The 24,348-nt window shown below is 44.8% G+C and overlaps 1 protein-coding gene across 5 annotated transcripts in view; it reads right to left on the minus strand.

The window, feature by feature from the left end:
- The window catches only part of THADA (THADA armadillo repeat containing), an 828,919-nt gene that overhangs the window by 668,881 nt on the left and 135,690 nt on the right, over positions 1-24,348 (minus strand). For all 5 annotated transcript variants that reach the window (XR_003855359.1, XM_029593321.1, XM_029593322.1 and 2 more), the window contains exon 22: positions 2,002-2,111. Coding sequence is in view for 4 of the 5 variants with exons in the window: in XM_029593321.1 (XP_029449181.1) it covers positions 2,002-2,111 (110 nt within the window). In the remaining variant the exon portion in view is untranslated. The remainder of the gene's footprint in view (positions 1-2,001; positions 2,112-24,348) is intronic.

Raw genomic sequence — 24,348 nt, forward strand, 5'->3', positions numbered from 1 at the left:
GTGGAAAAAAAAGAGACTGGGGGGGGGGGGGGGGGTGGAACCCCTGCTGGATGCAGGGTTGGTGGCATGCTGGGCATGCTCAGTGTTCCATGATTGGGCTCCATCCTGATGATGTCACCCACATGTGAGGACTACCATCCTGCTTGTCCTGTGAGAAAGCAGAGTTGTTTACTTGTAACAGATGCTTTCCAAGGAGAACAAGATGACAGAACTCACGCATGGGTGATATCATCCAATGAAGCCAGTCATGGAACTTTGATCTCAAAGACTCTAGAGCTTTCAATTTGCTCTACTGAACATGTGCAGCTGTAGTCAACTCTCTGCTCACTAGTCAGATCCCTTCAGTCTATGATATAGCCAATACATGAAGAAACCAAATCCTAGGACAGGCAGGAGGGAAATTATGAGGACTGACATCCTGCTCGACAGCGCCCATGGTGCTTGACGATGCAAAGGGTCGCCATAGAGTGTCAATGGCATCCATGGCACTCTATGGTATCCATGATGCTCCAGCAACTGACTACTGGTACTCTAGCACAGATGTGCACAGGCAGTCAATTCTGGGCATGTCATCTATAGTGCAACAGGAAAGCTGATTGCCCTAGGTTCATGCTCACCCTCTCTCCCAAGGAGACTGCACTGAAAGAACAAGCTGTCAAGCAGGAGGGGAGGCAACGTCATCAAGGCACCAGAGGTGTAGATTAACTTAGGCCCATGAAGACTAGTTCCCAGGAGTGTGGCAAGGATGAGCTTTCCTTCACTTTCTGAGCCTCCGATGCCCAGTGGTTGGATGAAACTTCATGGAAATCCTGCATGAACAGAAACTCAGGCAAGTCCCCAGGCTCAGAGGCCTACTTGGACCACACATGGACTGCTTTTTGTCAGCTCACAAGGCACCTGATAAAGGCACAGAAACAGAAAAGTAAAGGAGAGAATAGCACAAATAAGATACAGATAGAGCGCTCATTTTGGCTCTGTGAAAAAAGAAAGACTGAAGGGCTCTGCCTAGTGGGCAGGGAAATGACTACAACTGCACATGCTATGTAGAGCATGTTGAAAGCTCTAGAATCTTTGAGATCAAAGTTCTGTGACAGGGTCCATCGGATGATGTCACCATGTGTGAGGACTTCCATCCTGCTTGTCCTCTGAGAAACCAGGTGCCATATGCATGCTGGATGACAAGAAGATCTTGCAATGTGATTTCAACTGAAATAGCAAAGGACAAGACAAAGAATTAAGGGAATATGATTTGGAGCAGAGAAACTACCTACCACCATCACAATGGCACTTTTTTTTTTTTTTACTTTTCATACCACCTAGGATCCAAAAAGGATCCCAATGTGTTTCATTACTGGAGGCAGGATGAAAAATCATGATCCCTGACCTTCAATCTTACCCATTACCAATGTATTTATTGGTGGTTTATTGGATCAAGATGTAAATTGTATTAATAAAATTGCAGAAAAATCAGGGGGGAAAGAGTGTGGAACCGCATGATCAGAGTCAGTAAATCTTTTTGAAAGTATAAAAAAAAATCAATTTGACAAGTTTGTTAGCTTCAAAGAAAAGGAAGAATGATTTAAGACAAGAAAACTAAAGCAGAAATAAAAACTAGGCTAGGAGACTGAACAAAGAAGGCTCCAGGGTGATGGCTAAAAAATATATGACAACTTTATTCCACGCCAGGACATCTTTCCCCTTTAATAAATAAGGGAACAGGAAACGCCAGGAAGCACCTGCCAACTTCTTATTTTATGAGGTTTTCTTACTGCTCATTTCAGTTCCCAGGAGTTTGCTGGATAGAACAGTGCTACCCTGTTGCATCATGAGGTGAACAATGTAGGCATCCAGCAGAAAAAGTCATTAAAAGAAAGCATTGCCCAGCTCCTTAGATCTTCAATATGCCAGTCTTTTTGATAGGAATATGCTGGAACTCCAGTTAACAAAACATTTAATTCATATATTTACAACTGAATAGTAAGTGAAAGTCAATTGTCTTACCTGATTAGCATTTCTGTGAATTTTACAAAGCCAACATATGCCAATTCAAAAGCACCTCTGTGTCTGGACTGCAAAAGGTGATGCTTAAAATATTCTCCTATTTCTTCAACCTACAGGAAGAAAAAGCAGAATTCACTTACTTTATGGCTACAAATATTTGCATTTACAATATACACAGGAACCTTCATTTTCAGTTAAAATGATTTTCAACCATGAATTCCCAGATTTTTCCAAAAGTGACAACTGGTGCAAACCAATTTTCATTCTAATTTTAGGCAGATCAAAGAGCAGCAGGGTTTTTAATAGAAAAGTTTTTAATAGCCACAAAAACAGACACATTGAATGGGTGTTAAAGAGCACATCGGGTTTTGGAGCCACGAGAGGAGGTGACGGAAGTAACTGGAGTTTACACGGAACATTTTCAAAAGATAAGTGATTCAGTAAAATGAGTAGTTTTAAAATAATATTAAATAAAAATTCAATGGGAATTGGTAAATGAGGTTAACAACTACGTGCTATTTTTACCATGAATATGGTTGCAGCCCTGTAAGGGCAAGAGCCTAAAGGATTGAGGACAAAACATTCTAATACCAATTACCTGAGTTATAAATAAAACTTTGAAAATTTAGTGAGAAATTTGGTATTCCTCATTTGTTTGAATATTGAGTATAAGCAAGGATGCTAATTAGACATATTCCTACTCCCATAGCAACCTAAAACTTAACTAGGAACTGAACAAATTTTAAATGAAGGCAGCAGTCCAGCAGCAAGAGGGGGGGCCTCCCAGTCTTTTGCATCGAGTGTCACATGTATGATTTTTTACCCACTGGTGAGAAGTTGTGCATGTGCATCCAATGAAAAGAGCTCCTGTCTCTCAGAGAACAAGTCCGATCTCTGGAGGCTAGAGTGGCAGACCTGGAGGAGCTGAGGCAGACAGAGAGGTATATAGATGAAACTTACAGGAACATAATAGCCAAGTCCTAACTTCAGACTGCCAGCCAACATGGTGCAGCAGGAAAGGATCCTGGAGCAAGGACCTGCTCTCCGGGTGGTGCATTGTACTTTCGCACCAAGGATGTGTCTCCCAGGGCTACTACCCAGGAGGGAAGGATTAGGTTGGCCATCAAAGTTGTTGATTCGATTATTAGGAATGTAGACAGCCGGGTGGGCTGGTGGGTGTGAGGATCGCCTGGTAACATGCCTACCTGGTGCGAAGGTGGAGGACCTCACACGTCACCTAGATAGGATTTTAGACAGTGCTGGGGAGGAGCCGGCTGACGTGGTACATGTGGGCAACGACGACATAGGAAAATGTGGGAGGGAGGTTCTAGAAACCAAATTTAGGCTCTTAGGTAGAAAGCAGAAAACCAGAACATCCAGGGTAGCATTCTCTGAAATGCTCCCTGTTCCACGCGCAGGTCCCCAGAGGCAGGCAGAACTCCGGAATCTCAATGCGTGGATGAGACGATGGTGCAAGGAAGAGGGATTCAGTTTTGTAAGGAACGGGGGAACTTTTGGAGAAGGGGGAATCTTTTTCAAAGGGATGGGGGCTCCACCTTAACCAGGGTGGAACCAGACTGCAGGCGCTAACCTTTAAAAAGGAGATAGAGCAGCTTTTAAACTAGAACAAAGGGGAAAGCCTACAGTCGCTCAGCAGTGCATGGTTCGGATATCTTCAAAGGATACTAATGATGCATTAAAATTAGGGCATCCCAACAGTGAGGTTCCAATAATAAGAAAACTAGTGCAAGTGCCTGTAACTAAAACCTTGCCTGGGCTAAAAAATTCCAATTTACCCCTATCAATTAAAAAGCAGAATGAAAATACAAACAAAACACACTTTGAAATGCTTGAATGCTAAAGCCAGAAGTCTAAGAAGTAAGATGGGAGAATTAGAATGTATAGTAGTGAATGATGAAAAACCCCAAAATCAATCCTTCATAATAAAACTATAACTTTTTACTCTGTTGATTTCCAATTCTCAAAAAAGAGTGCAATAATTCACAACTGTTAATTGATATATATTCTCAAAAACATTTTTATGGAAAGAGAGGAACGTTTCATATACAATTATCATAAATCCCAACCAGGGTAATATGATTGTGAATATAATCATGAACGGACCTCCTCCATCCAATGTGAACCATGAATATGTGAGAAACACTAAAGTTGAAAACTTTTTTTCAAGATAATTTTTTTGCGTGTTGTATAAAATATTTCTCTTGTTAATAAAGGTTAAATGAATCACTCACTCAATCAATTATTTCAAATAAACGTTCCCAAAAGCCTTGTAAATGATCCCAAAAAGGGTAGATGTATTGAAACGTTTGTAAAGCAACCTAGATAGGCATAATAGGCAGTCTCTGATGGCTTAAGCATAAGCTCATACAACACCCCGACTTATCTGATGGTTTGAAGGGTCGCCGACGTAGCCTCGTTTCAGGTCCATTCAAGGACCTTTCATCAGGGAATTGATCCTCTTACGATGTATCATCGGTCAATGTTGAGCCATTGCCTGCTAGGTCTAAAGCATGAGTCCTTAGACTCTATCCAAGGCTGACAACGCTTTCAACTAACGGAAACGTCGTATTTAAACCAGATGATGGACTAGCTGCGTGACCAATCTCCAACAAGCTCTGAAGCAGTGATGAATATGTAAGTTCAACCAATCAACGGCAACAATCTCCATTCGAAGCTCGATCAATCACTTCACAGCTATAAGATAGAATTCCAATCTAATAATTCATTCAACCCTGTCGGGGCTTGTGTTCAGTAGGGCACAATACAGAACCACTGTACTAACTTGACACTTATTTTACCTACTTGAGAAACATTTAACACAGACTGAACTATTGTTTACATGCAGTGCTGTGTGAATACTTCTTTAGGTAAACTTCACTATATAGAATTTCAACAGAATCAGTGCTTTCACTATACTGTGGCTATCACTACTACTGTGGGAACTTTCTTTTAAAAGATATTTTTAAAAAAATGTCCACCCAATCCTAATATTGTTATTCTCTTAACAGCAAAATTTATAATAGCTTTATCAACTCATATGCCCAAATGTAAATCTAAAGGCTAATATGTCAATGTATTAAAAAGGAGGAAGAAAATTTAGTAGACTTCCTTGTAAACTGAACAAAACAGAGTAGTCTTCTTAAAATGAAATAGCTTTCTACTGTGACAAATTATTTCTTTTTAAAATGTTTCCAAATTACCAACTAGAGGCAAGTTTTAGTAAAGAATTGAAAATTCTATTTAACTTCACATGGAAAAAGTTTCTTAAAAGAGGTACTGATCAAAACATACATCTGTAAGTACTTGTGTTCCAAACTTCCTTTAGATGGAAAGTAAAAATCCAGGGCTGCAGTAAGCAATCCATTCATTACAAAAAGCAGCACTGCGGCTGCTGGCGCAGAGATGCTGATGATTTAAGAGTCAAAAAACTGCAAAAGGCTCAGTGTGCAAGGATTACAACATCCCTCCATATCACCCCATCTTCCTGTGGTGAGCCCTGCAATACTAGGATAAGTAGAGAAACATCACTGGATTATAACTGTCCTTTGGTTTTCTCCAGTCTCTTGTCCGAGTTTCAATTGCGTGCCTATTCTCACAAATGAGAAGTAGAAAAACCTCAATTCCCTATTGTCTGAGTACAGTCCGTTACCCAACAGTCTTGTGTCCACCCTCAACCTGCTTTCACTTAGTTCTGATGCCTCTGTTTGATTCCCCAGGCCTAATCTTCCTCTTGGCACTATTCTCCTGCTTGCTACTCAAATTTAGATAGGTGAATTCCCCACCCATTAATTCTACATCCCCAAAGCAGCGCAGAGCAAGTAAAGCAGACACTGCGTCTGGTGAGCCCAGGGATTACAATAATGCCATGAATTTGCCCAGCACATTAAAGAAAGCTGCAGTTGCTCAACTAAAATACTCAAGACTAAAGTTGCAGAACAAAAGCTGAAAGTTTTTAATGTCCAGAGATATCAGTCCTGTGTAGAAGAGGACACAGGTTCTCTGCATACACTACCTGATCCAATTTGCAAGAAGCTTTATAGTGAACTGATCTTGATTCTAAGGAAGTATGCAACCCTGAGTGTTCATAACCCTGCCCCTTCTACAACATGGATGCATGAATGCACTTAATAAAAAGCATCTTCAAATGAAGGGTATCTTTAATATCAGTATTTGCTTATTATGCTGCTTTAGAAAGTGATCTAATGTCAATGTTATAAAGAAAACTACAAATCAATACTCAGCCACCTTGTGCTCCTTACACAGCTAAAAAGGAAGTTACCAAAGACAGAACTTAAGAACATGTCATACTGGGTCAGACCAAGGGTCCATCAAGCCCAGCAGCCTGTCTCCAACAGTGGCCAATCCAGGCCATAAGAACCTGGCAAGTACCCAAAAACTAAGTCTATCCCATGTTACTGTTGCTAGTAATAGCAGTGGCTATTTTCTAAGTCAGCTTAATTAATAGCAGGTAATGGACTTCTCCTCCAAGAACTTTTCCAATACTTTTTTAAACCCAACTGCACTAACCACATCCCCTGGCAACAAATTCCAGAGTTTGTGCGTTGAGTGAAAAATAACTTTCTCCGATTAGTTTTAAATGTGCCACATGTTAACTTCATGGAGTGCCCCCTAGTCTTTCTATTATCCGAAAGAGTAAATAACCGATTCACATCTACCAGTTCTAGACCTCTCATGATTTTAAACACCTCTATCATATCCCTCCTCAGCTGTCTCTTCTCCAAGTTGAACACTCCTAACCTCTTTAGTCTTTCCTCATAGGGGAGCTGTTCCATTCCCCTTATCATTTTGGTAGCCCTTCTCTGTACCTTCTCCATCGCAATTATATCTTTTTTGAGATGCGGCGACCAGAATTGTACACAGTATTCAAGGTGCGGTCTCACCATGGAGCGATACAGAGGCATTATGACATTTTCCCTTTCTAATAATTCTGTTTGCTTTTTTGACTGCCGCAGCACACTGAACTGACTATTTCAATGTGTTATCCACTATGATGCCTAGATCTCTTTCTTGGGTGGTAGCTCCTAATATGGAACCTAATATTGTGTAACTATAGCATGGGTTATTTTTCCCTATATGCATCACCTTGCACTTATCCACATTAAATTTCATCTGCTATTTGGATGCCCAATTTTCCAGTCTCACAAGGTCTTCCTGCAATTTATCTGCGGTACAGCTCTAACTAGGTGATAGTACAGCTCTCCCATCACTGATTTGATTCTTTTTAGTTTAATGCACAACTTAAAAACAGATTTTTCCCCCCTCTAAAACATTGGAAATAAAGTTCTAACACCACTTCCTTTTAATTTCGGTATTTTTACAAATGCTGATCTCTGCAAGCAGTTAGTGAAAGTGCTACATCGCCTGCCATGCGTCAGTGCACTGGGGCATCCATCTCTTTCTTTCATAAGGGTTAAAGAAAGCAGAGTTGCTTAGTTGTAACAGGTGTTTTCTGAGGACAGCAAGATGTCAGTGCTCACACATGGGTGATATCATCCAATGGGGCCCGACAAGAAAAACCTAGTTCAAAGATTCTAGAACTTTGAATAATGAGCATGCCCATGCATGCATTATGCCACGCAGGCATGCAGGGTCCCCTCAGTATAATTACATAGTATAAAAAAAATTAAAAAAAATAAAAACCATGAAGTGGAGGCTGAATTCCATGGGGAGGCGGGTGAGTCTCAAAGACTGACATCCTGCTGTCCTCAGAGAACACCTGTTACAGGTAAGCAACTCTGCTTTCTCCCAAGACCCAAGATTCTTCTTAAGCAAGAAAGTTAAAATACACGGATCATGTGAATGTTGATTATTATGCGTCAAAGTCTTAAAGTACCATTATTCTTTAGGACCTCCCTTATGCTATATTAGCATTTGTACATACGTTTGCATATTTATATTCTTTTAGACACTAAGGTTCATGTTACGCCTTAGCAGCGACTGTTCGGTTGTATTATATTTATGTTATTAGACGCTATGTTTTTATGTTTCAATGTAACGCCTCTGCTGCGATTGTTCTATTGTACTGTAAACCGACATGATTTGTATGTCATACAAGAATATCGGTATATAAGAATCCAAAATAAATAAATAATAAATAAGACACAGTGGATGGCAGTCCTCACACATGAATCCCTAGCTATAGGCAGCCACCCCCCATCCGACAAAAAAGGGGAACAATAAAACAGTGCCAACGGGCACAACAACAACATTTTTGTTGACAATGGTCCTTTTTTGTATATGGCAGGGACATTCTGAACAAAAACAATAAGCTCTAGCGGTAACAGTTTGGGTCTACATCTCAAATAAGTTCCGGAAGACAGACTGGCCAAACCTGCTGCCGCATTGGCCATCCCTGTCCAAACAGTAGTATGACGTGAATGAGTGTATGGAACTCCATATTGCAGTCTTGCAGATCTCCTTCATGGGGACTGTTCACAAGTGGGCCTCGGACGCTGCCATAGCTCAGATAGAATGAGCCTTGACATGGCCCACAAGATTCAACCCCACTTGAGCATAACAGACGGAGATGCGTTCTGCTAGCCAAATAGAGAGTGTTTGGCAATAGCAATTCCCAGCTTGCCTTGATCAAAGGAATCAAAAAGCTGGGTGGACTTTCTATGGGTTTCTGGCCACTCCAAAAAAGCTTTCTTGTAGTCCAGACTGTACAGGGTTTGTTCACTTTGCTGAGTATGAGGCCCAGGAAAAAATTTTGGAAGAACGATTGACTGGTTAAGATGGAACTCTGACACCACTATGGGCAGAAACTTAGGGTGTGTACACAAGACCATCATATCATGGAAAAATTTTGTGTAAGGTGGATAAGTCACTAAGGCAGGGGTCGGGAACCTATGGCTCGTGAGCCAGATGTGGCTCTTTTGATGGCTGCATCTGGCTCGCAGACAAATCTTTAATAAAAAAGTAAAAATCTTAACAAAACCCCCCACCCTCCTGACGCCCCCCAAGACCTCCAAAATTAATTTACTACAAACCCCCCCCCCTCCCCAAGACCTGCCAAAAGTCCCTGGAGGTCCAGCGGGGGTCCAGGAGCGGTCCGGGAGCGATCTCCTGGACTTGGGCTGTCGGCTGCCAGTAGTCAAAATGGCGCCAACGGCCCTTTGCCCTCACTATGTCACTGGGGTCGACCAATGGCGGCGATAGCCCCTGTGACATAGTAAGGGCAAAGGGCCGTCGGCTGCCAGTAATCAAAATGGCGTCGACGGCCCTTTGCCCTCACTATGTCACAGGGGTTACCGCTGCTATTGGTCGTCCCCAGTGATATAGTGAGGGCAAAGGGCCGTCGACGCCATTTTGACTACTGGCAGCCGACAGCCGAAGTCCAGGAGATCGCTCCCAGACCGCTCCCGGACCGCTCCTGGACCCCCGCTGGACCACCAGGGACTTTTGGCAGGTCTTGGGGGGGTTAGGAGGGTGGGGGGGTGTAGTAAATTAATTTTGGAGGTCTTGGGGGCGTCAGGAGGGTGGGGGGTTTTGTTAGATTTTTACTTTTTTATTAAAGATTTGTCTGCGAGCCCTGGACCCCCGCTGGACCACCAGGGACTTTTGGCAGGTCTTGGGGGGGGGGGAGTCAGGAGGATGGGGGGTTGTAATAAATTAATTTGGCAGGTCTTGGGGGGCCGTCAGGAGAGTAGGGGGTTGTAGTAAATTAATTTGGTAGGTCTTGTATGGCTCTCACGGAATTACATTTTATGTGGTTTAAAAGGTTTTTATTGAATTTTCCAACAAGAAACAATACAACCACCAGAGAAGAGTGAGTCCTGCTCCCCTCCGGACATAACACCATACATGACTGGTAAACCCTTCAACCTCCCTCCCTCCCACCCCCCGCCCCAAAGTAACCACGATTACACCAATACACAGTAGAGTTACTCCTTGATAAAGACCAAAGCAAGGGGAACACACAGTAATATGCTCTTAATCATTGAGCACATAACTTCGTGCACGATGCGGGAGAGATTGAATGTATGGTTGCCAATTAACTAGAAATCGTCGCCGTTGTGCTGTGGAAGTCCGGGCCGCCAGATGTTCCATGGTCATCATAAAATGGAGGCCATTCCTCCAGGCCCAAAAGGACGGGCTATCCTTGGAACGCCAACCAGATAGAAGTATCTTCTTACCTACAAGACAAGCCTTCAATAATAACATTCTTGAGCCAGGATCTCGAACCCGCACTGGGGACACACAGCCAAAAAGCATCCAGTGTGGCGTCACTGGAAAGGCCACATCTAGCAGGTCAGCCAGATAGTCCCCCACCCTTCTCCAAAACCTCTGTACTGGAGGACAGGACCAAAAAGCATGTGACAGAGTACTCACGGCCGCTCCACATCTCTGGCAGCCTCTGGTAATATCAGCGCCAAAATGACAAGCCACATTGGGCGCCAGATAAGCCCGGCTGAAAAACTTAAACTGCATCTCTCTATAATAAGAGTTGTTCGAGATCCTGGCTGCTCGGCGAAATCCAGCACGCAATATATATTTAGTCACAATAAAGACCCCATCGTGGTTCCACCGGGATACCAAAACATCTAGGTGATCCTCCTCCCGTAGTTTATGGATCTCCTTATAATACATGGATAAAGATGGGACCCTGGACTTCCCAAAGTGAAACACCCCATCCAAAGCATGTACCATAGTGGGTGCCTTGTAGGCTTCCGGGATCGCTCGAAGATAGTGTCGAATCTGAATGTAGGAAAAAACCTGCGTGGCTCTTAACCCATATAGATCTCCCAGCTCCGCAAGGGACATGAGCGCTCCCTCCGTATTAAGCAGGTGGCCCAGGCGAGTGATCCCCTTGGATTCCCAGATCAAGAAGCTAGCAGACTGGTAGCCCGGGGTAAAGTCTACATTACCTCGCACTGGCAAAAGGCTGGCGCACTGGGCTGGCAGTCGCAACAACTTGAGCAGTCTCCGCCATCCCTGTCGGAGGGGGCGTAACAAGCTGGCAGTATGCAACACAGGAGGGAGCTTACTAGAGGGGACTTGAAGCACGCACGCAGGGTCATAAGGCGCCATCAATGACCTGTCAACCGACAATGGGGAAAAATCCGAGGAGCCCAGCAACCAGTCCCTAATGGTCCGGAACAGACTGGCCAAGTTATAGTCTAACAAATTTGGGACTCCTAAGCCACCCCGCCCCCACCGCGACTGCAACCATTTCAGTGGAACCCGCGATTTCCCACCTCGCCAAAGAAAGCGCCGCAAACTACCTTCCAACCGCCGAGCGTCAGTCGAGCGTAACAGAATCGGCAGAGTCTGAAACAAGTAAAGCCACTGAGGTAAAATGACCATTTTGAATAAATTGACCCGCCCACTCAACGAAAGGGGCAAATTCATCCACCGAGCCAAACAGTCTTGGGTATACTTAATCCTATCTGGGATATTCGTCCGGTACAAGAGGGCCGGGTCGGCCGGGAGAAGGATCCCCAAGTAGGGTAGGGAATCGGAATTACATTTTAAAATATGTGGTGTTCATGGCTCTCTCAGCCAAAAAGGTTCCCGACCCCTGCACTAAGGCCTGAATCTCATTGACTCTGTGTGCTAAAGTGACCGCCACCAAAAATACGACCTTCCAGATCAGGTACTGCAGATCACAGGAGCATGGTGGTTCAAGAGGAGCTTTCATCAGTTGAGCTAAGATCATGTTAAGATCCCATGACACAGCAGGAGGTGTTAAGGGAGGCTTCAAATGATGCAGTCCCTATATGAAACATTCAAATAAAGGCTGTATAGAGATGGGCTTACCTTCTACAGATTGATGATATGTGCCAATTGCACTAAGGTAAACCCTCACTGATTTGGTGTAAGGCCAGCATCAGAGAGAAGTGGAAGGTAGTTGAGCAGTTTCTGTGATGAACAGGAGAAGGGGGCCTAAGGCCTTTTGCTCACACCACGCAGCAAACCTTCACCACTTCAGTCCAAAGGACTTTCTGGCAGAAGGCTAATTGGAGGCCAGGAGTACATAAGAGACATACTCAGAGAGATCAAGGAGTTGTAAGATCAGTCTCTCAACATCCAAGCTGTTAGAGCTACAGCCTGGATATTGGGATGTCTCAACCTGCCTTGATCCTGAGTAATGACAGTTGGATAAGTCCCCAACCTGATTGGTTTCCTGATATCCTGGATAAGTGCAAACCAAATCTGCCGGGGCTATGAGAATCATAGTACCCGTGTCCTCTTTGAGCATCTACAAAATTGTTTTGATCAGTGGAACTGGAGGATATGTGTACAGAAGGCCCCAATGGAGGGCAAAAGCATCTGAGGCCAGTTTGCCATGTGCACTGTACAGGGAACAGGAGAGACCTTCCTGTTCCAGGGAGCCCCAGAGGTGGAAGACCCGATTCACTACCCCCTGGTTCAGGGTCTATTCATGGGGTCTGAAGGACAAACTCAGACTGTCCACCACCTTGTTCTTCACACTGGCCAGGAACATGGCTCTGAGCACCATCCCCTGAGACAGAGCACAAGTCCACAGTTGTACCATTTTGTTACACAGGAGGTATGATCCCGTACCTCCTTGCTTGTTGATGTAAAACATCGCCACTTGGTTGTCCATTTGGACCAATATATCTTTGTTGGACAGCCAATATCTGAAAGCACATAGCATGTACCCAGTTACCCGCAGCTTCAGGAAGTTTATCTGGTACCGACGTTCCCAAGCAGATCAAGTGCCCTGTGCAAAGCCCATCCACATGAGCTCCTTAACCCAGATTGGATGCATCATCGTGATAAGGACGATATGGACCGGAGGAATTTGGAATGGAATTCCAGAAATCAACTGGAATTGTCCTGCCACCAGGAAAGAGAATCCCAGAGTAACGAAGTGACTCAGATGCAATCCTGGAGGGCCTGAGTGGTTTGGAGCCATTGAGACCTCAAGGTACATTGGGCTTTTTGCATGTGCAGACTTGCCATGGGAGAGTGACATTAACAGTTGCAGCCATGTGGCCCAACAGCCTTAACATGTGCCAAGCTGAAATCTACTGAATTTGGGTAGCTGATGACGAATCATACTGACTCCAACACCTGGTTGGTCACATGCATTAACTACTCAGTTCCTCTCCGAGACGTGCTCTTGACCAGCCAATCATCCAAATAGGGAAATACATGCACCTTTAATCTGCAAAGGTGCACTGTCACCATGGCTAAGCATTTTGTAAAGACTCATGGGGAAGACACAAGTCCAAACAGAAGACATGCTACTGAAGATGCAAGACTCCCACCATGAATATGAGATACTTCTTGTGTCTGAGGAAGATCTCAAGGTGAGTGTTGGCATCCTTATGATTGAGAGAGCATTGCCAGTCCCCTCCTTGAAGAAAAGAGATCTGTCTAGGGAAACCATCTTGAACCTTTCTTTTTTAGAAATGTGTTCAAAGCCCTTAGGTCTAGGATGAGATGGAGTCCCCCTGTTTTCTTTGTAATCAGGAAGAACCTGGAGTAAAATCACATCCTTCTCTGTCTTGGTAGAATGGACTTGACCATTCTGGCCATTAAGAGGGAGGAGAGCTCTGAAATTAGGACCTTCTGATGTGCCTCGAGCCGCAAAGACAGACTCAGAGGGTGATTTGGAGGGACACTCAATAGATTTAATCTGTACTCTCCGAGAACTATGCTGAGAATCTACTGGTCTGTCCTTATACTGGGCAACTGGTTCGCAAAGATCCATAGCCTGCTCCTGACTGGGAGGTCCATCAGCACGGGTACTGGGATCCTAGCGATGCTCTCTCCACACCAGTTAAAACGCCATCCCTAGAGGTGGCTGGATGCATCTGGGGCTTAAACACCCTCTGCTGCCTGGGACAGCTGCATGGTGCTTGTTACTGCATGGGACTGAGAGAATGGAGGATAGTGTCTCTTCGGTCAGAAGAAAGACTTCCTCTGCCCAGATCTCGGGTGCTTCCTGGATGAAGAAGTTGGGTCTGGAGTGGCTGTAGAAAGCTGCTGGAGCATTGCACAATAATCATGGATCTGTACTACCACATACTTTACTCAGTCTCCAAAGATATTCTCTCCAGTGCAAGGCATGTCAGCAAGTTGTTCCTGCACATCTGGGCAGAGATCAGAGGCTCACAACCAGGTTAGTCTGTGGGCTCCAATACCTAAAACAGAGTCCCTTTATGCTGCTTTGAAAACATCATAGGTCGATCAGGCCTCCATGTTTTCCACATTCCATGCCCTTGTGCACCAGTGTCTGGAAGGTGTCTTGCTGCTTCTAAGGAAGCTGTACAGCCACCTTCGGGATGTCCCGCATGCACTAGCCCATGAAGTGCTGGTAGGTGGTATGCAAGCAATGAACATAGCTCCCTGAAATACTTTCCTCCCAAGAGTATCCATTGTCCTAGGATTCCTCCCCAGAGGAGCAGAGAAGTGAGTTATAGAAAGCTTGGCTTTCTTGAAAGCAGATTCGACCACTGGTGTGGAAGCTGAAGCTTCTTGAATCTGTGAACCTTCTGGATAAGGTGTACCACATCCACCTTCCTGTTAATAGGAGCCACTGAGAAGGGGTTTTATCACATCCTCAACAGCAACTCTGAAGGATATTGTGCACTGGGCCTGCCAAGATCTCCTTAGGAGGATCTACATACTGGAGAATCTCCAGCATTTTGTGCCTGGTATCTTTCTCTGTTCTCCAAAGTAAATGGGATGGCTTCCACCATCAACCAGACTAATCCTGCAAAGGAGAGGTCCTCCAGTGCAAACTTCCTTTTGCCAACTGGAGGACAGGGATCGGAGGGCAGACCATATGATGCCTCACCATCTGAACCACACATCCCCTGGAATACTAAGATTTCTCCCTGCTTTGGCTAGTGGGAGAGGGATCTCTGAGCACTCAGTCCTCGGTCCATGGAAACCTGGGCAGCTGGCCAATGAGGCCTAGACCCTAGAAGCCCCCTGCCCCCCCCCCCATCTCCCCAGGGAGATTCCTCCTCCAAGGAATCAGGGATGATCATTGGGATGGCTATCTTTGTAAGCTGCTCAGAATTTTAGATGAGGCATATACATTTTTTAAATAAATAGATTCTGATGCTCCTCTGGGAATCTGTGCCACAACAGGAGCAGACACCATTGTTGGTGTCAGAGCACCGATGAGTGCCTGAAAGGAGCTGAGTAGCAACTCGAGGAAAGATAGTGCCATCATCAGTGTGGTTTGTGTTCCTAAACAGAGGTGCTGCAACACCTTGCCCATGGCAAGCTGCACTCATTTCTACAACTCCTCCTTAAAAATCACTAATGCCAACACTGTCTGGGAGGCAGAAAGAGTGGCTATGTTCTCTTCAGAACTCAAAGGAGGACCAGTGACAGACACCAAGACCAGTGGAGATATTGTTGAACACCTAGGTATCTTGGAGGATGAGCACTCCTCACCGTGGGGTTGCTTTGCAATTTTCTCAGCTGATTTATTTATTTATTTATTTATTTTTTGTTTTTATATACCGATCTTCTTGCATTGGATGCAAATCAAACTGGTTTACAGTAAAACAATTCAACTTGCTTAGTAGCATTACATGGAACAAAGAACATGGAACAAAATAATAGTGCTTGCGAGCATTATATAAAAAACGAGGAGCAATTAAACATTTAAACATTTAGACATTAAACCTTAAACATTTAGCTGATGCCAGACTGTCCCCATTCCCAGCACCATGCATCAACTTCAGCTTCCCTCAATGCTCAGCAAGGGTCTTCCTCAGTGCCTAGGCTGAAAATGAAGAACCTGATCCCCTCTTCGACCAGGAGGAATTGGGAGATGGCCTGTCTCCAGGATCCCTAACTGATGACCTGATGCCCATCGGTATGGCTCCATGGTCCTTCGATGTCGATGGCTTGGTCTCTCCATGCCCAAGAAATGTTCCGTGATCTCCAATTGAGACCAGCATCCTTTGAGGATCATTTGAGCGCACTACTGGCAATTGCAGACATCATGCGATGCCCCCCAGCAGACAAAACATCTATCATAAGGATCCATGTCTATCATAGTCCTTGTTCATTGGAGGTATCACTGAAATCCAGGCATGAGATGGGCACTGCTGCCCAGAAGAATTGATCGTAAAAGGAAACTTAGGAAAAATGATCGAAAAACCTACCTAGTTATTCTATAAGAAGAACAGAGGGGTCCCGTGATGACCAGGACTCATATATGCAGAAAATTAAAAACTTTTGAAAAATGCGAGATAAGGCTCAGAGAGAAAAAATGCAACCACGGGGCTCCGCAGAAAAAGAAAGACTGAAGGGATCCCGCATGGCTGCATGGCATAATGCATGCATGGGCATGCTCAGCAGAGCTCAGTCAAGTTCTAGAAACTTTGAGATAAATTTTCCGTGCTGGACTCCATCGGATGATGTTGCCCAAGTGTGAGGACTGCCATCCTGCTTGTGCTTGGAGAACATGAAGGGAACTGAACTTGGACCTTCCCTTTAGATATCTCCATTACTTAGTACAAAAAAAGACTAATCACTTGCATCCTTGTTAACTGGCAATTATCACAAACTATTAACCTTGTAAAATCTACTGTACAATGCTAACCCATCTGATCAATGATGCCTGCTATGTCTGTTACCTTCAGGCAAGGGTCAGATTACAGTTCCTAGAATCAACACATACATTAAAGTAGAGGATCACCATTTACTTAATTTATTGTATTTGGCCTCAAGGCAGATTACAATCAATTTAAAAATAGATGACTTTGATTTGCAATAATTTACGGTGGTGTTCAAATTTACAGTGGAATGGCATCAGGAATCTAAAATATATAACTTCAAGTCCTAATTCAAGGTATAGATCATTGGAACTGAGGGGGAGCAATCTCTGTGGGGAAGATCTGGTTGAAAAAGCTATGCCTTAGCATTTTTTTTTGTGAAAGTAAGGTAACAAGGTTCAAACTGTAAGGTTAATACCACCTTGTTCCAAACATTTGGTGCATAAAAACTGATGGCACAAAGTCTAGTGCAGGACAATCTGGCAGAAACCAAAGGACGAGAGGAGAAAAGAGCCATTTGGGAAGATCAGAGATCTATTGAGGGTGTGTAGGAGGAAAGACAATGGATGAGGTTCTCAGATGCTTGCTTATTCAAGCACTTGTAGACAAAGCAGAGTGTTTTGAATATTATCCTGCTTTCTACTTGGATCCAATGCAGTTGGTGTATAGGTGTTATGTGGTCAGTAGCTCTAGCTCCTACCAAATTTCTAGCAGTAGTACTTTGGAGGAGCTGGAGACGTTTCATACTATATTGCATGAGGCCATTAAATAGGGAGTTGAAGTCAATTTGGCTGGTGATTACTGCATGGATTACTGTAGCGAGACTATATCTGCCAAGGTAGTTGCGCAGTTGGTGGATCTGACGCACCACCTTGCTTTTGGAACTTTATTCCACTAGTCATTACAGCTGGTTCTTCTCATATAGATTTTATGTTTGAGTAGAAATAAAGAGATTTTATGAGGTTCTCTGTTTATAGCTGCAGGATAGTGTAACTTTGTTTCAATGAATCCCAGGCTATTTTATAGAGAGGATGTGAAAAAAAAATAGTGCCCTACTAGCCAATCTCTCCAAGAAACAACAAACCAATAAAATGCAATTTGTTTAGGAGATTTTGCTTTGTTAGAAATTTTTTTATTGCAGCATACTGCAGTGTTTATGAAGATTACTCCAATTAAATCTCCTTAACAGAGAAAACATCTCTGTAGTCACATCTGGAAATGGCCAATTCCCCTCATGTTTATACTGAGGAGGGGGGGGGCGGTTGTTGTTTTTTTTTAACTAGACCAAAGCCTGTGAATTTATAAATTTTATTTTAACACGTCAATGCTAATTTTCACAAGTAACTCACAAATATGTAAATTAATAATTAAACATATTTTATAGAGCCTCCATGCCAAACAGGATAAAGTTGATTCTTTTAAAATTACACTATTTGCTATAATACTTTAAAGACATAGGTGTAGTCACTTCTGGGATGAGAAGTCTGGCAAAAATCTTGGTGCCCTTCTTCCCTCAACAAAGAAAAGCAGCAATATGATTGCTACCCAACTAAAGATAGGTAATCTCAAGCACCAGAGGCAAAAGTGCAAAAGCAAATTAGGGTTTAACATCACAAGCTTTTTTGATTCAAGCCAAGTGAGTCCCACCTACCGCAGTTATGTGCCCACCCTCACCCTGCCAATAAGTCTTCCATAAGTCTCTGACCCCCATCGCTCACCACTCCTCTAGCTGTTGTCCTCAAACTCCTATCACTTCCCTTCATCACTGATGAAAGATATTTCCTCCTCTTCCTCTAAAATCTACCATTTTTCTCCATTCACTTAAAACAAGTCTCAGGAGACACTGCTATTTATGTTTTCTGTCAGCTTTGTGCTGCTGCCACCACCTCCTCAGTCTATTCACTGGCTCTACTTCACCGAGTGACTGAAAAGCATTGTGGGACCCCGCCGCATGAACAATGCTGTGTAAAATAAAGTTAAACTGTACCAAAACTGCCAACTTGCACATACCGAAAAAATCCTTCAGTGCCATGACAGGCAAGATGCACATAACACGTTTGCGATGCTCCCAGCACTCATCATTCACACTGAAAAACTGGTGCTCTGACAAGCATAATCAGACTTCCATCTTGAATCCAAATTTCTGCTTAATTTGGCCATGCTGAAAGTCACATGCCTACTGACCTCTTATGAAATGACTGCCGGTAGATACACGTAAAGATGGGCCCTTACATATCAATCAGTCAGGCACCACAAAACTTCATATGCACTTATGTCATTTGCTGCTACAGTTAGCCCAAGAGTCATCATGGCTACTTCCTCTCCCTTCAGTTGGCTTGATGCCTGGATTTTTTTTTTTTTTAAATCTACCCTTACAAAAAATTACACCATGTCTTTTTAGCCCATGCCTACTGTTAAATTTTCTTCACTTTAATGTAAGGAACAATCTATCCTCAATCTTTCACTTAAAACAGTCAGAAAACTATTTAATTTCCTCTTGGTTTTGAAACTTGATGTAGTCTAGCAAGTCTATAATTAAAATGCTATATTGTACATATTACACTATAATACCCTGAAGCATTAGTCATTATTCATCTTTATTGCAAAAAGAAACAGAAAATCTGTTTCTTTGATGTGAGCTTTAACAGCTTTTCCATGTTTTGTGTAAATATTTATGCAGCTCAAAGTTAAGGGGCTGACAGGAGAGAAAAACAAAAGGTGATCAGCCCAGGAGATCCCTTAAAGCTGTCTGTGAAAGGCTTCTAAAATTATAGCCATTTGCTATACAAAATACAAAGATGATAGAGATTTTCAAGGTATCTGTAAACTAAGCCTATATTTTAGAATTTTTGTACTTATTTGTGGAAAGAAGCAAAATAATAACTTCCAAAGTAATAGAATTAAAAAATTTGAGTAGAGAGAATACCTTTGTAAGCATAATAAATTCTTTAAAAAATAATTTACACGCTTAAAATTGGGTTTTATACCTATAAATGGGAATGCACATTCATTGGGCCATTAGTTTCAGCCGTGTGTGCGTATCTCCCAATCAGAAGGTACGTGCACAAAACTAATTGTACATGCACATTCGGGTAGGTGCCCACATGTGCGCATACCAGCAGTTTTGTGCGCATACTTGCCAATTGCAAAATATGCGCACAACTGCCAAAACAGATTTATTTATTTATTATTTTTATATACCGACATTCAATCTAAGATATCACATCGGTTTACATTCAGGTACTGTAGATGAAACAATGGCCTTAAAAAACAATAACAAATGCACATCCCTACCTGTAAATGCAATTTACCCATGTAAGTGGGCTTTTGAAAATTGCTACAATATATGCCAATAAATTGTCCATATGTTATACACATGCAAATGCACTTTACGTGCGTAAATGGCTTTTCTTAAATTGCTATGATAGAATACTACATTTACACATCTAAAGGAATATTGGTTCTTACCTGCTAATTTTCGTTCATGTAGTACCAAGGATCAGTCCAGACCGCTGGATTGTGTCTCCGTTCCAGCAGATGGAGTCAGAGAAAAAGCTGAAAGGAACCCCCTCTTAACCTGGTGTGCCACCTGCGATCCTTCAGTATAATCGATACCATAGCAAAATGAAACATATCATAACCTCAAACATAAGAACCAATGGCTATATCAAATGCCTAAGTCAAAAAAACTGCAAACCTTATGTACATGGAGGGAGTACTGCCATATGTAACTGGAATGCTGTTCACTGTAAAGTATTCTGCAGAAAGAAAGAACAACGAGACGTAACCGATTCTCCAGGCTCCATTGGCGGGCGTCTGGACTGATCCTTGGTACTACAGGAACGAAAATTAGCAGGTAAGAACCAATTTTCCTTTCCCTATACGTACCAGAATCAGTCCAGAGCGCTGGGATGTACCCAAGCTGCCCTAAATGGGGTGGGACCTGGAGAGTCACGCTCGAAAAACACTGCTGCCGAAGCAGTCGCCATCCGGATCACGGACGTCCAAACGGTAATGCCTAGTGAAGGTTTGTAATGATTTCCAGGTAGCCGCCCTGCAAATCTCCTGCGGCGAGACAAACTGACTCTCCGCTCAAGATGCCGCCTGAGATCTGATTGAATGCGCCCCCAGACCATCCGGTAGTGAGCGCCCAAGACCGATATACGTCGAGGATATGGCATCCTTCAACCATCAAGCAACAGTGGCCTTGGAAGCCTTCTGGCCTTTCTTAGCACCACACCATAAGACAAACAGATGGTCAGACAACCGAAAGGCATTGGTGACCTCCAAATAGCGAAGTAGAATCCGCCGCACATCTAACCTGCGCAAGTCGCAAGCCTGAGCAGAATTCCAATCCAAGTCCTTGAAAGCAGGCAACTCCACAGTCTGATTCAAATGAAAACCAGAGACCACCTTTGGCAGAAAAGAGGGTACCGTTCGAAGGGAAACTCGTGATTCCGAAATCCGAAGAAAAGGCTCCCGACAGGACAATGCTTGAAGCTCTGATATCCACCTTGCCGACGTGATAGCCACCAGAAAAATCGCTTTGAGTGTCAGGTCTTTCAAGGAGGCCCATTTGAGAGGCTCGAGGGGAAGACTGCACAAGCCACGGAGCACCAGATTCAAATTCCACGAAGGACACACCTGTCTAACCGGAGGATTCAAATGTTTGGTGCCCTTCAAAAACCATGACACATTCGGATGAGTTGCAAGAAAAATGCCATCAATCTTTCCCCGCAAACATCCAAGGGCTGCCACCTGCATCCAAAGAGAATTGCAAGCCAAACCTTTCTTCAGACCCTCTTGCAAAAACGCCAGAATATGAACAACAGAAGCGCGCCGCAGGGACACATTCAACCCGCTACACCAGGTATCGAAAACCTTCCAGACTCGAACATAGGCAAGTGAAGTGGACTTCTTGCGCACCTGCAGGAGGGTGGATCAGGTTAGCCTTTCTTCCTCAACTGCCGTCTCTCATAAGCTAGGCCGCTAGTCAAAATCGATCCACTCGACCGAAAAATACTGGACCTTGCAGAGGAAGATTCGGTAGATGATGGAGTTGAAGAGGACCGTCAACCACTAAGTTAATCAGATCCGCAAACCACGGCCTTCATGGCCACTCCGGCGCCATGAGGATAACTTGCCCTGTGTGAGACGCTATCCATCGTAGGACCTTGCCCACCAACGGCCAGGGAGGAAACACGTAAAGCAGGATGTCACGATGCCACGGAAGGACTAGAGCATCCACTCCTTCTGACTGAAAAAATCCGCCTGAACGTTATCGACTCCGGCTATGTGAGAAGCCGCCAGATGGACTAGATGGCACTCCACCCAGACCATTAGGTGGTCGGTCTCTGCGGCCACTAGCTGACTTCTGGTTCCTCCTTAACGATTGATGTAAGCCACCACTGTCGCATTGTCAGACAACACTCGCACCGACCGATGGTGCACCAAGGGAAGAAAACTGTGCAACGCCAGACGCACTGCCCTGGTTTCCAAGCGATTGATGGACCATTTCACCTGTTGCCCTGTCCAGCGTCCCTGTAACGCCTGGGCTTGGCAAACTGCGCCCCAACCGGAGAGACTGGCGTCCGTCATCACAATCACCCATTGAGGCTCCTCCAGGTCCATACTGTGCTGTAAGTGGGCCGGAATCAACCACCAATTGAAAGTGGACCTGGCGGGTTCCAAGAGCGGTAATCGGATTTGGAACTCCTCTGACTTCGCATCCCAACGAGAAAGTAATGCCCTTTGCAAAGGTCTCATATGGGCGAAGGCCCAAGGGACTAATTCCATAGAACCAAGCACCGGCAAGTAATCCCACACTCGGGGAAGCAGGAGTGACATCAGCCGGCAAATCTGCGCCATCAACCTGGTGGCCCGCTCCTGCACGAGAAAGACCTTGCTGACCGATGTATCAAACAGAGCGCCTAGGAAATCCAGAACCTGGGACGGAACCAACTGGCTCTTGGTGAAATTGACAATCCACCCTAGAGACTGAAGCCAGCGCAACACTGACTGAACCGCCGCCTTGCAAAGCTCTTCCAACTTTGCACGGATTAGCCAATCGTCCAGGTATGGATGAACCAAAATCCCCTCCTTCCAGAGGGCCGCCGCTACGACCACCATTACCTTGGTGAATACTCAGGGAGCCGTCGCCAACCCGAACGGTAGAGCTTGGAACTGATAATGCTCGCCCAAAATCATGAACCTGAGGTACCGGCGATACCGCTCGTTGATCCCCACATGAACATAGGCCTCTGTCAGGTCTAAAGAAATCAAATATTCACTCAAATGGACGGCCGCAATGACTGAGTGGAGAGTCTCCATGCGAAAACGAGGCACCTGAAGTGCCTTGTTCACCCTTCTTGAGGTCCAAAATCGGGCGGAAGGAGCCCTACTTCTTGGGGACCACAAAATATATGGAATATCTGCCCATTCTGAGCTCCTCCGGAGAGACCGGACAATGGCTCCCAGGGTTTTCAACCAACCCACAGTCTGATTTACCACTGCCTGCTTCGCGTGGGACCCGCAGGGTGACATTAAAAACAGATCCCGCAACGGGTGAGCAAAATCCAAAGCGTAACCATGTGCGATGATGCTTAGAACCCACTGGTCCGACGTAATCTTGACCCATTCTTCAAGGAACACAGAAAGACGGCCGCCTACCACCGGAACAGAGGAGTGGGCCAGCACACCTTCGTTGTGTGGACTTGCCCCTGGAAGATCCCTGAGGACCCCCGTCGTGGGAAGGCCTGCAGTTACAAAAGGAAGAAGGCCAAGACTGCAACCTCTGGGATGACTGACGGGGAGTGAAAGAAGAGGACCTGGCCTGTCAGACCAATGCTGACCCCGGAACCTAGGGCGAGCCGAACCAAAGGTCCTAGATGTTCTAGGCTTATCCTCCAGTAACTTGTACACTTTGTTATCTCCTAGCGATTTGATAAGAGCTTCCAAATCATCCCCAAACAAGAATTTTCCTTTAAAGGGAAGATTGCCCAACTGAGTTTTGGAGGAAACATCAGCCGACCAGTTGCGGAGCCACAGAAGCCATCTAACCAAAACCGCCGAAGCCCTATTGTGCGAAGAAGCCCACAGAAGATCATACAAGGCATCCACGGTGTAAGCCACAGCCGCGTCCATGCGATTCGCCTGCTCCGCTTCCGCCGGAGGCAACTCTTGCGTGGTGAGCAACAGTTGTACCCATCTAAGGGTCGCTCGTTGCATGAGGCTACTGCACACAGTAGCCCGAATACACAATGCCGAGACCTCAAAGATGCATTTGAGAAGGACCCCCAACTTCCGATCCCGAAGATGGTTAAGAGCGGCAGCCCCCGCAACCGGGATGGTCGTCTGCTTGGTGATAGCCGAGACGGCCATGTCTACTTTGGGTACCCTAAGGACAGTCAAGGACTCGTCTGGCAACAGGTAGAGCTTTTCCATAGCTCGCCCCACCCAAAGGCTGGCCTCGGGAGTCTCCCATTCTCGGGTCACGAGTTGCAGCATCATCAGGTGAAACAGAAAAGCCTTAGGAGGAGCCCGAAGACCCGAAAGAACAGGGTCCCCTTTGGCAACCTCAGAGCTAGTCTGCGGCGCCTCAATATCTAGTTCCTCCAGAACCTGGGGAATCAGAAGATCCAGCTCTTCCTTCCGAATTAACTTGAGCACCCTCGGATCATCCCTCTCCACTGGGGCAGACCCATCAACGTCCCCATCTACATCTCCAAGGCGAAGGTCCTGCGATGAAGGGTCCGGTGTATTCGGAGCTGAAGGCCCAGATAAGGCTGCAGCTGTACGGCCTGACTGCCCC

The sequence above is a fragment of the Rhinatrema bivittatum genome, chromosome 3, assembly GCF_901001135.1.
Source record: "Rhinatrema bivittatum chromosome 3, aRhiBiv1.1, whole genome shotgun sequence".
Taxonomy (NCBI): Eukaryota; Metazoa; Chordata; class Amphibia; order Gymnophiona; family Rhinatrematidae; genus Rhinatrema; species Rhinatrema bivittatum.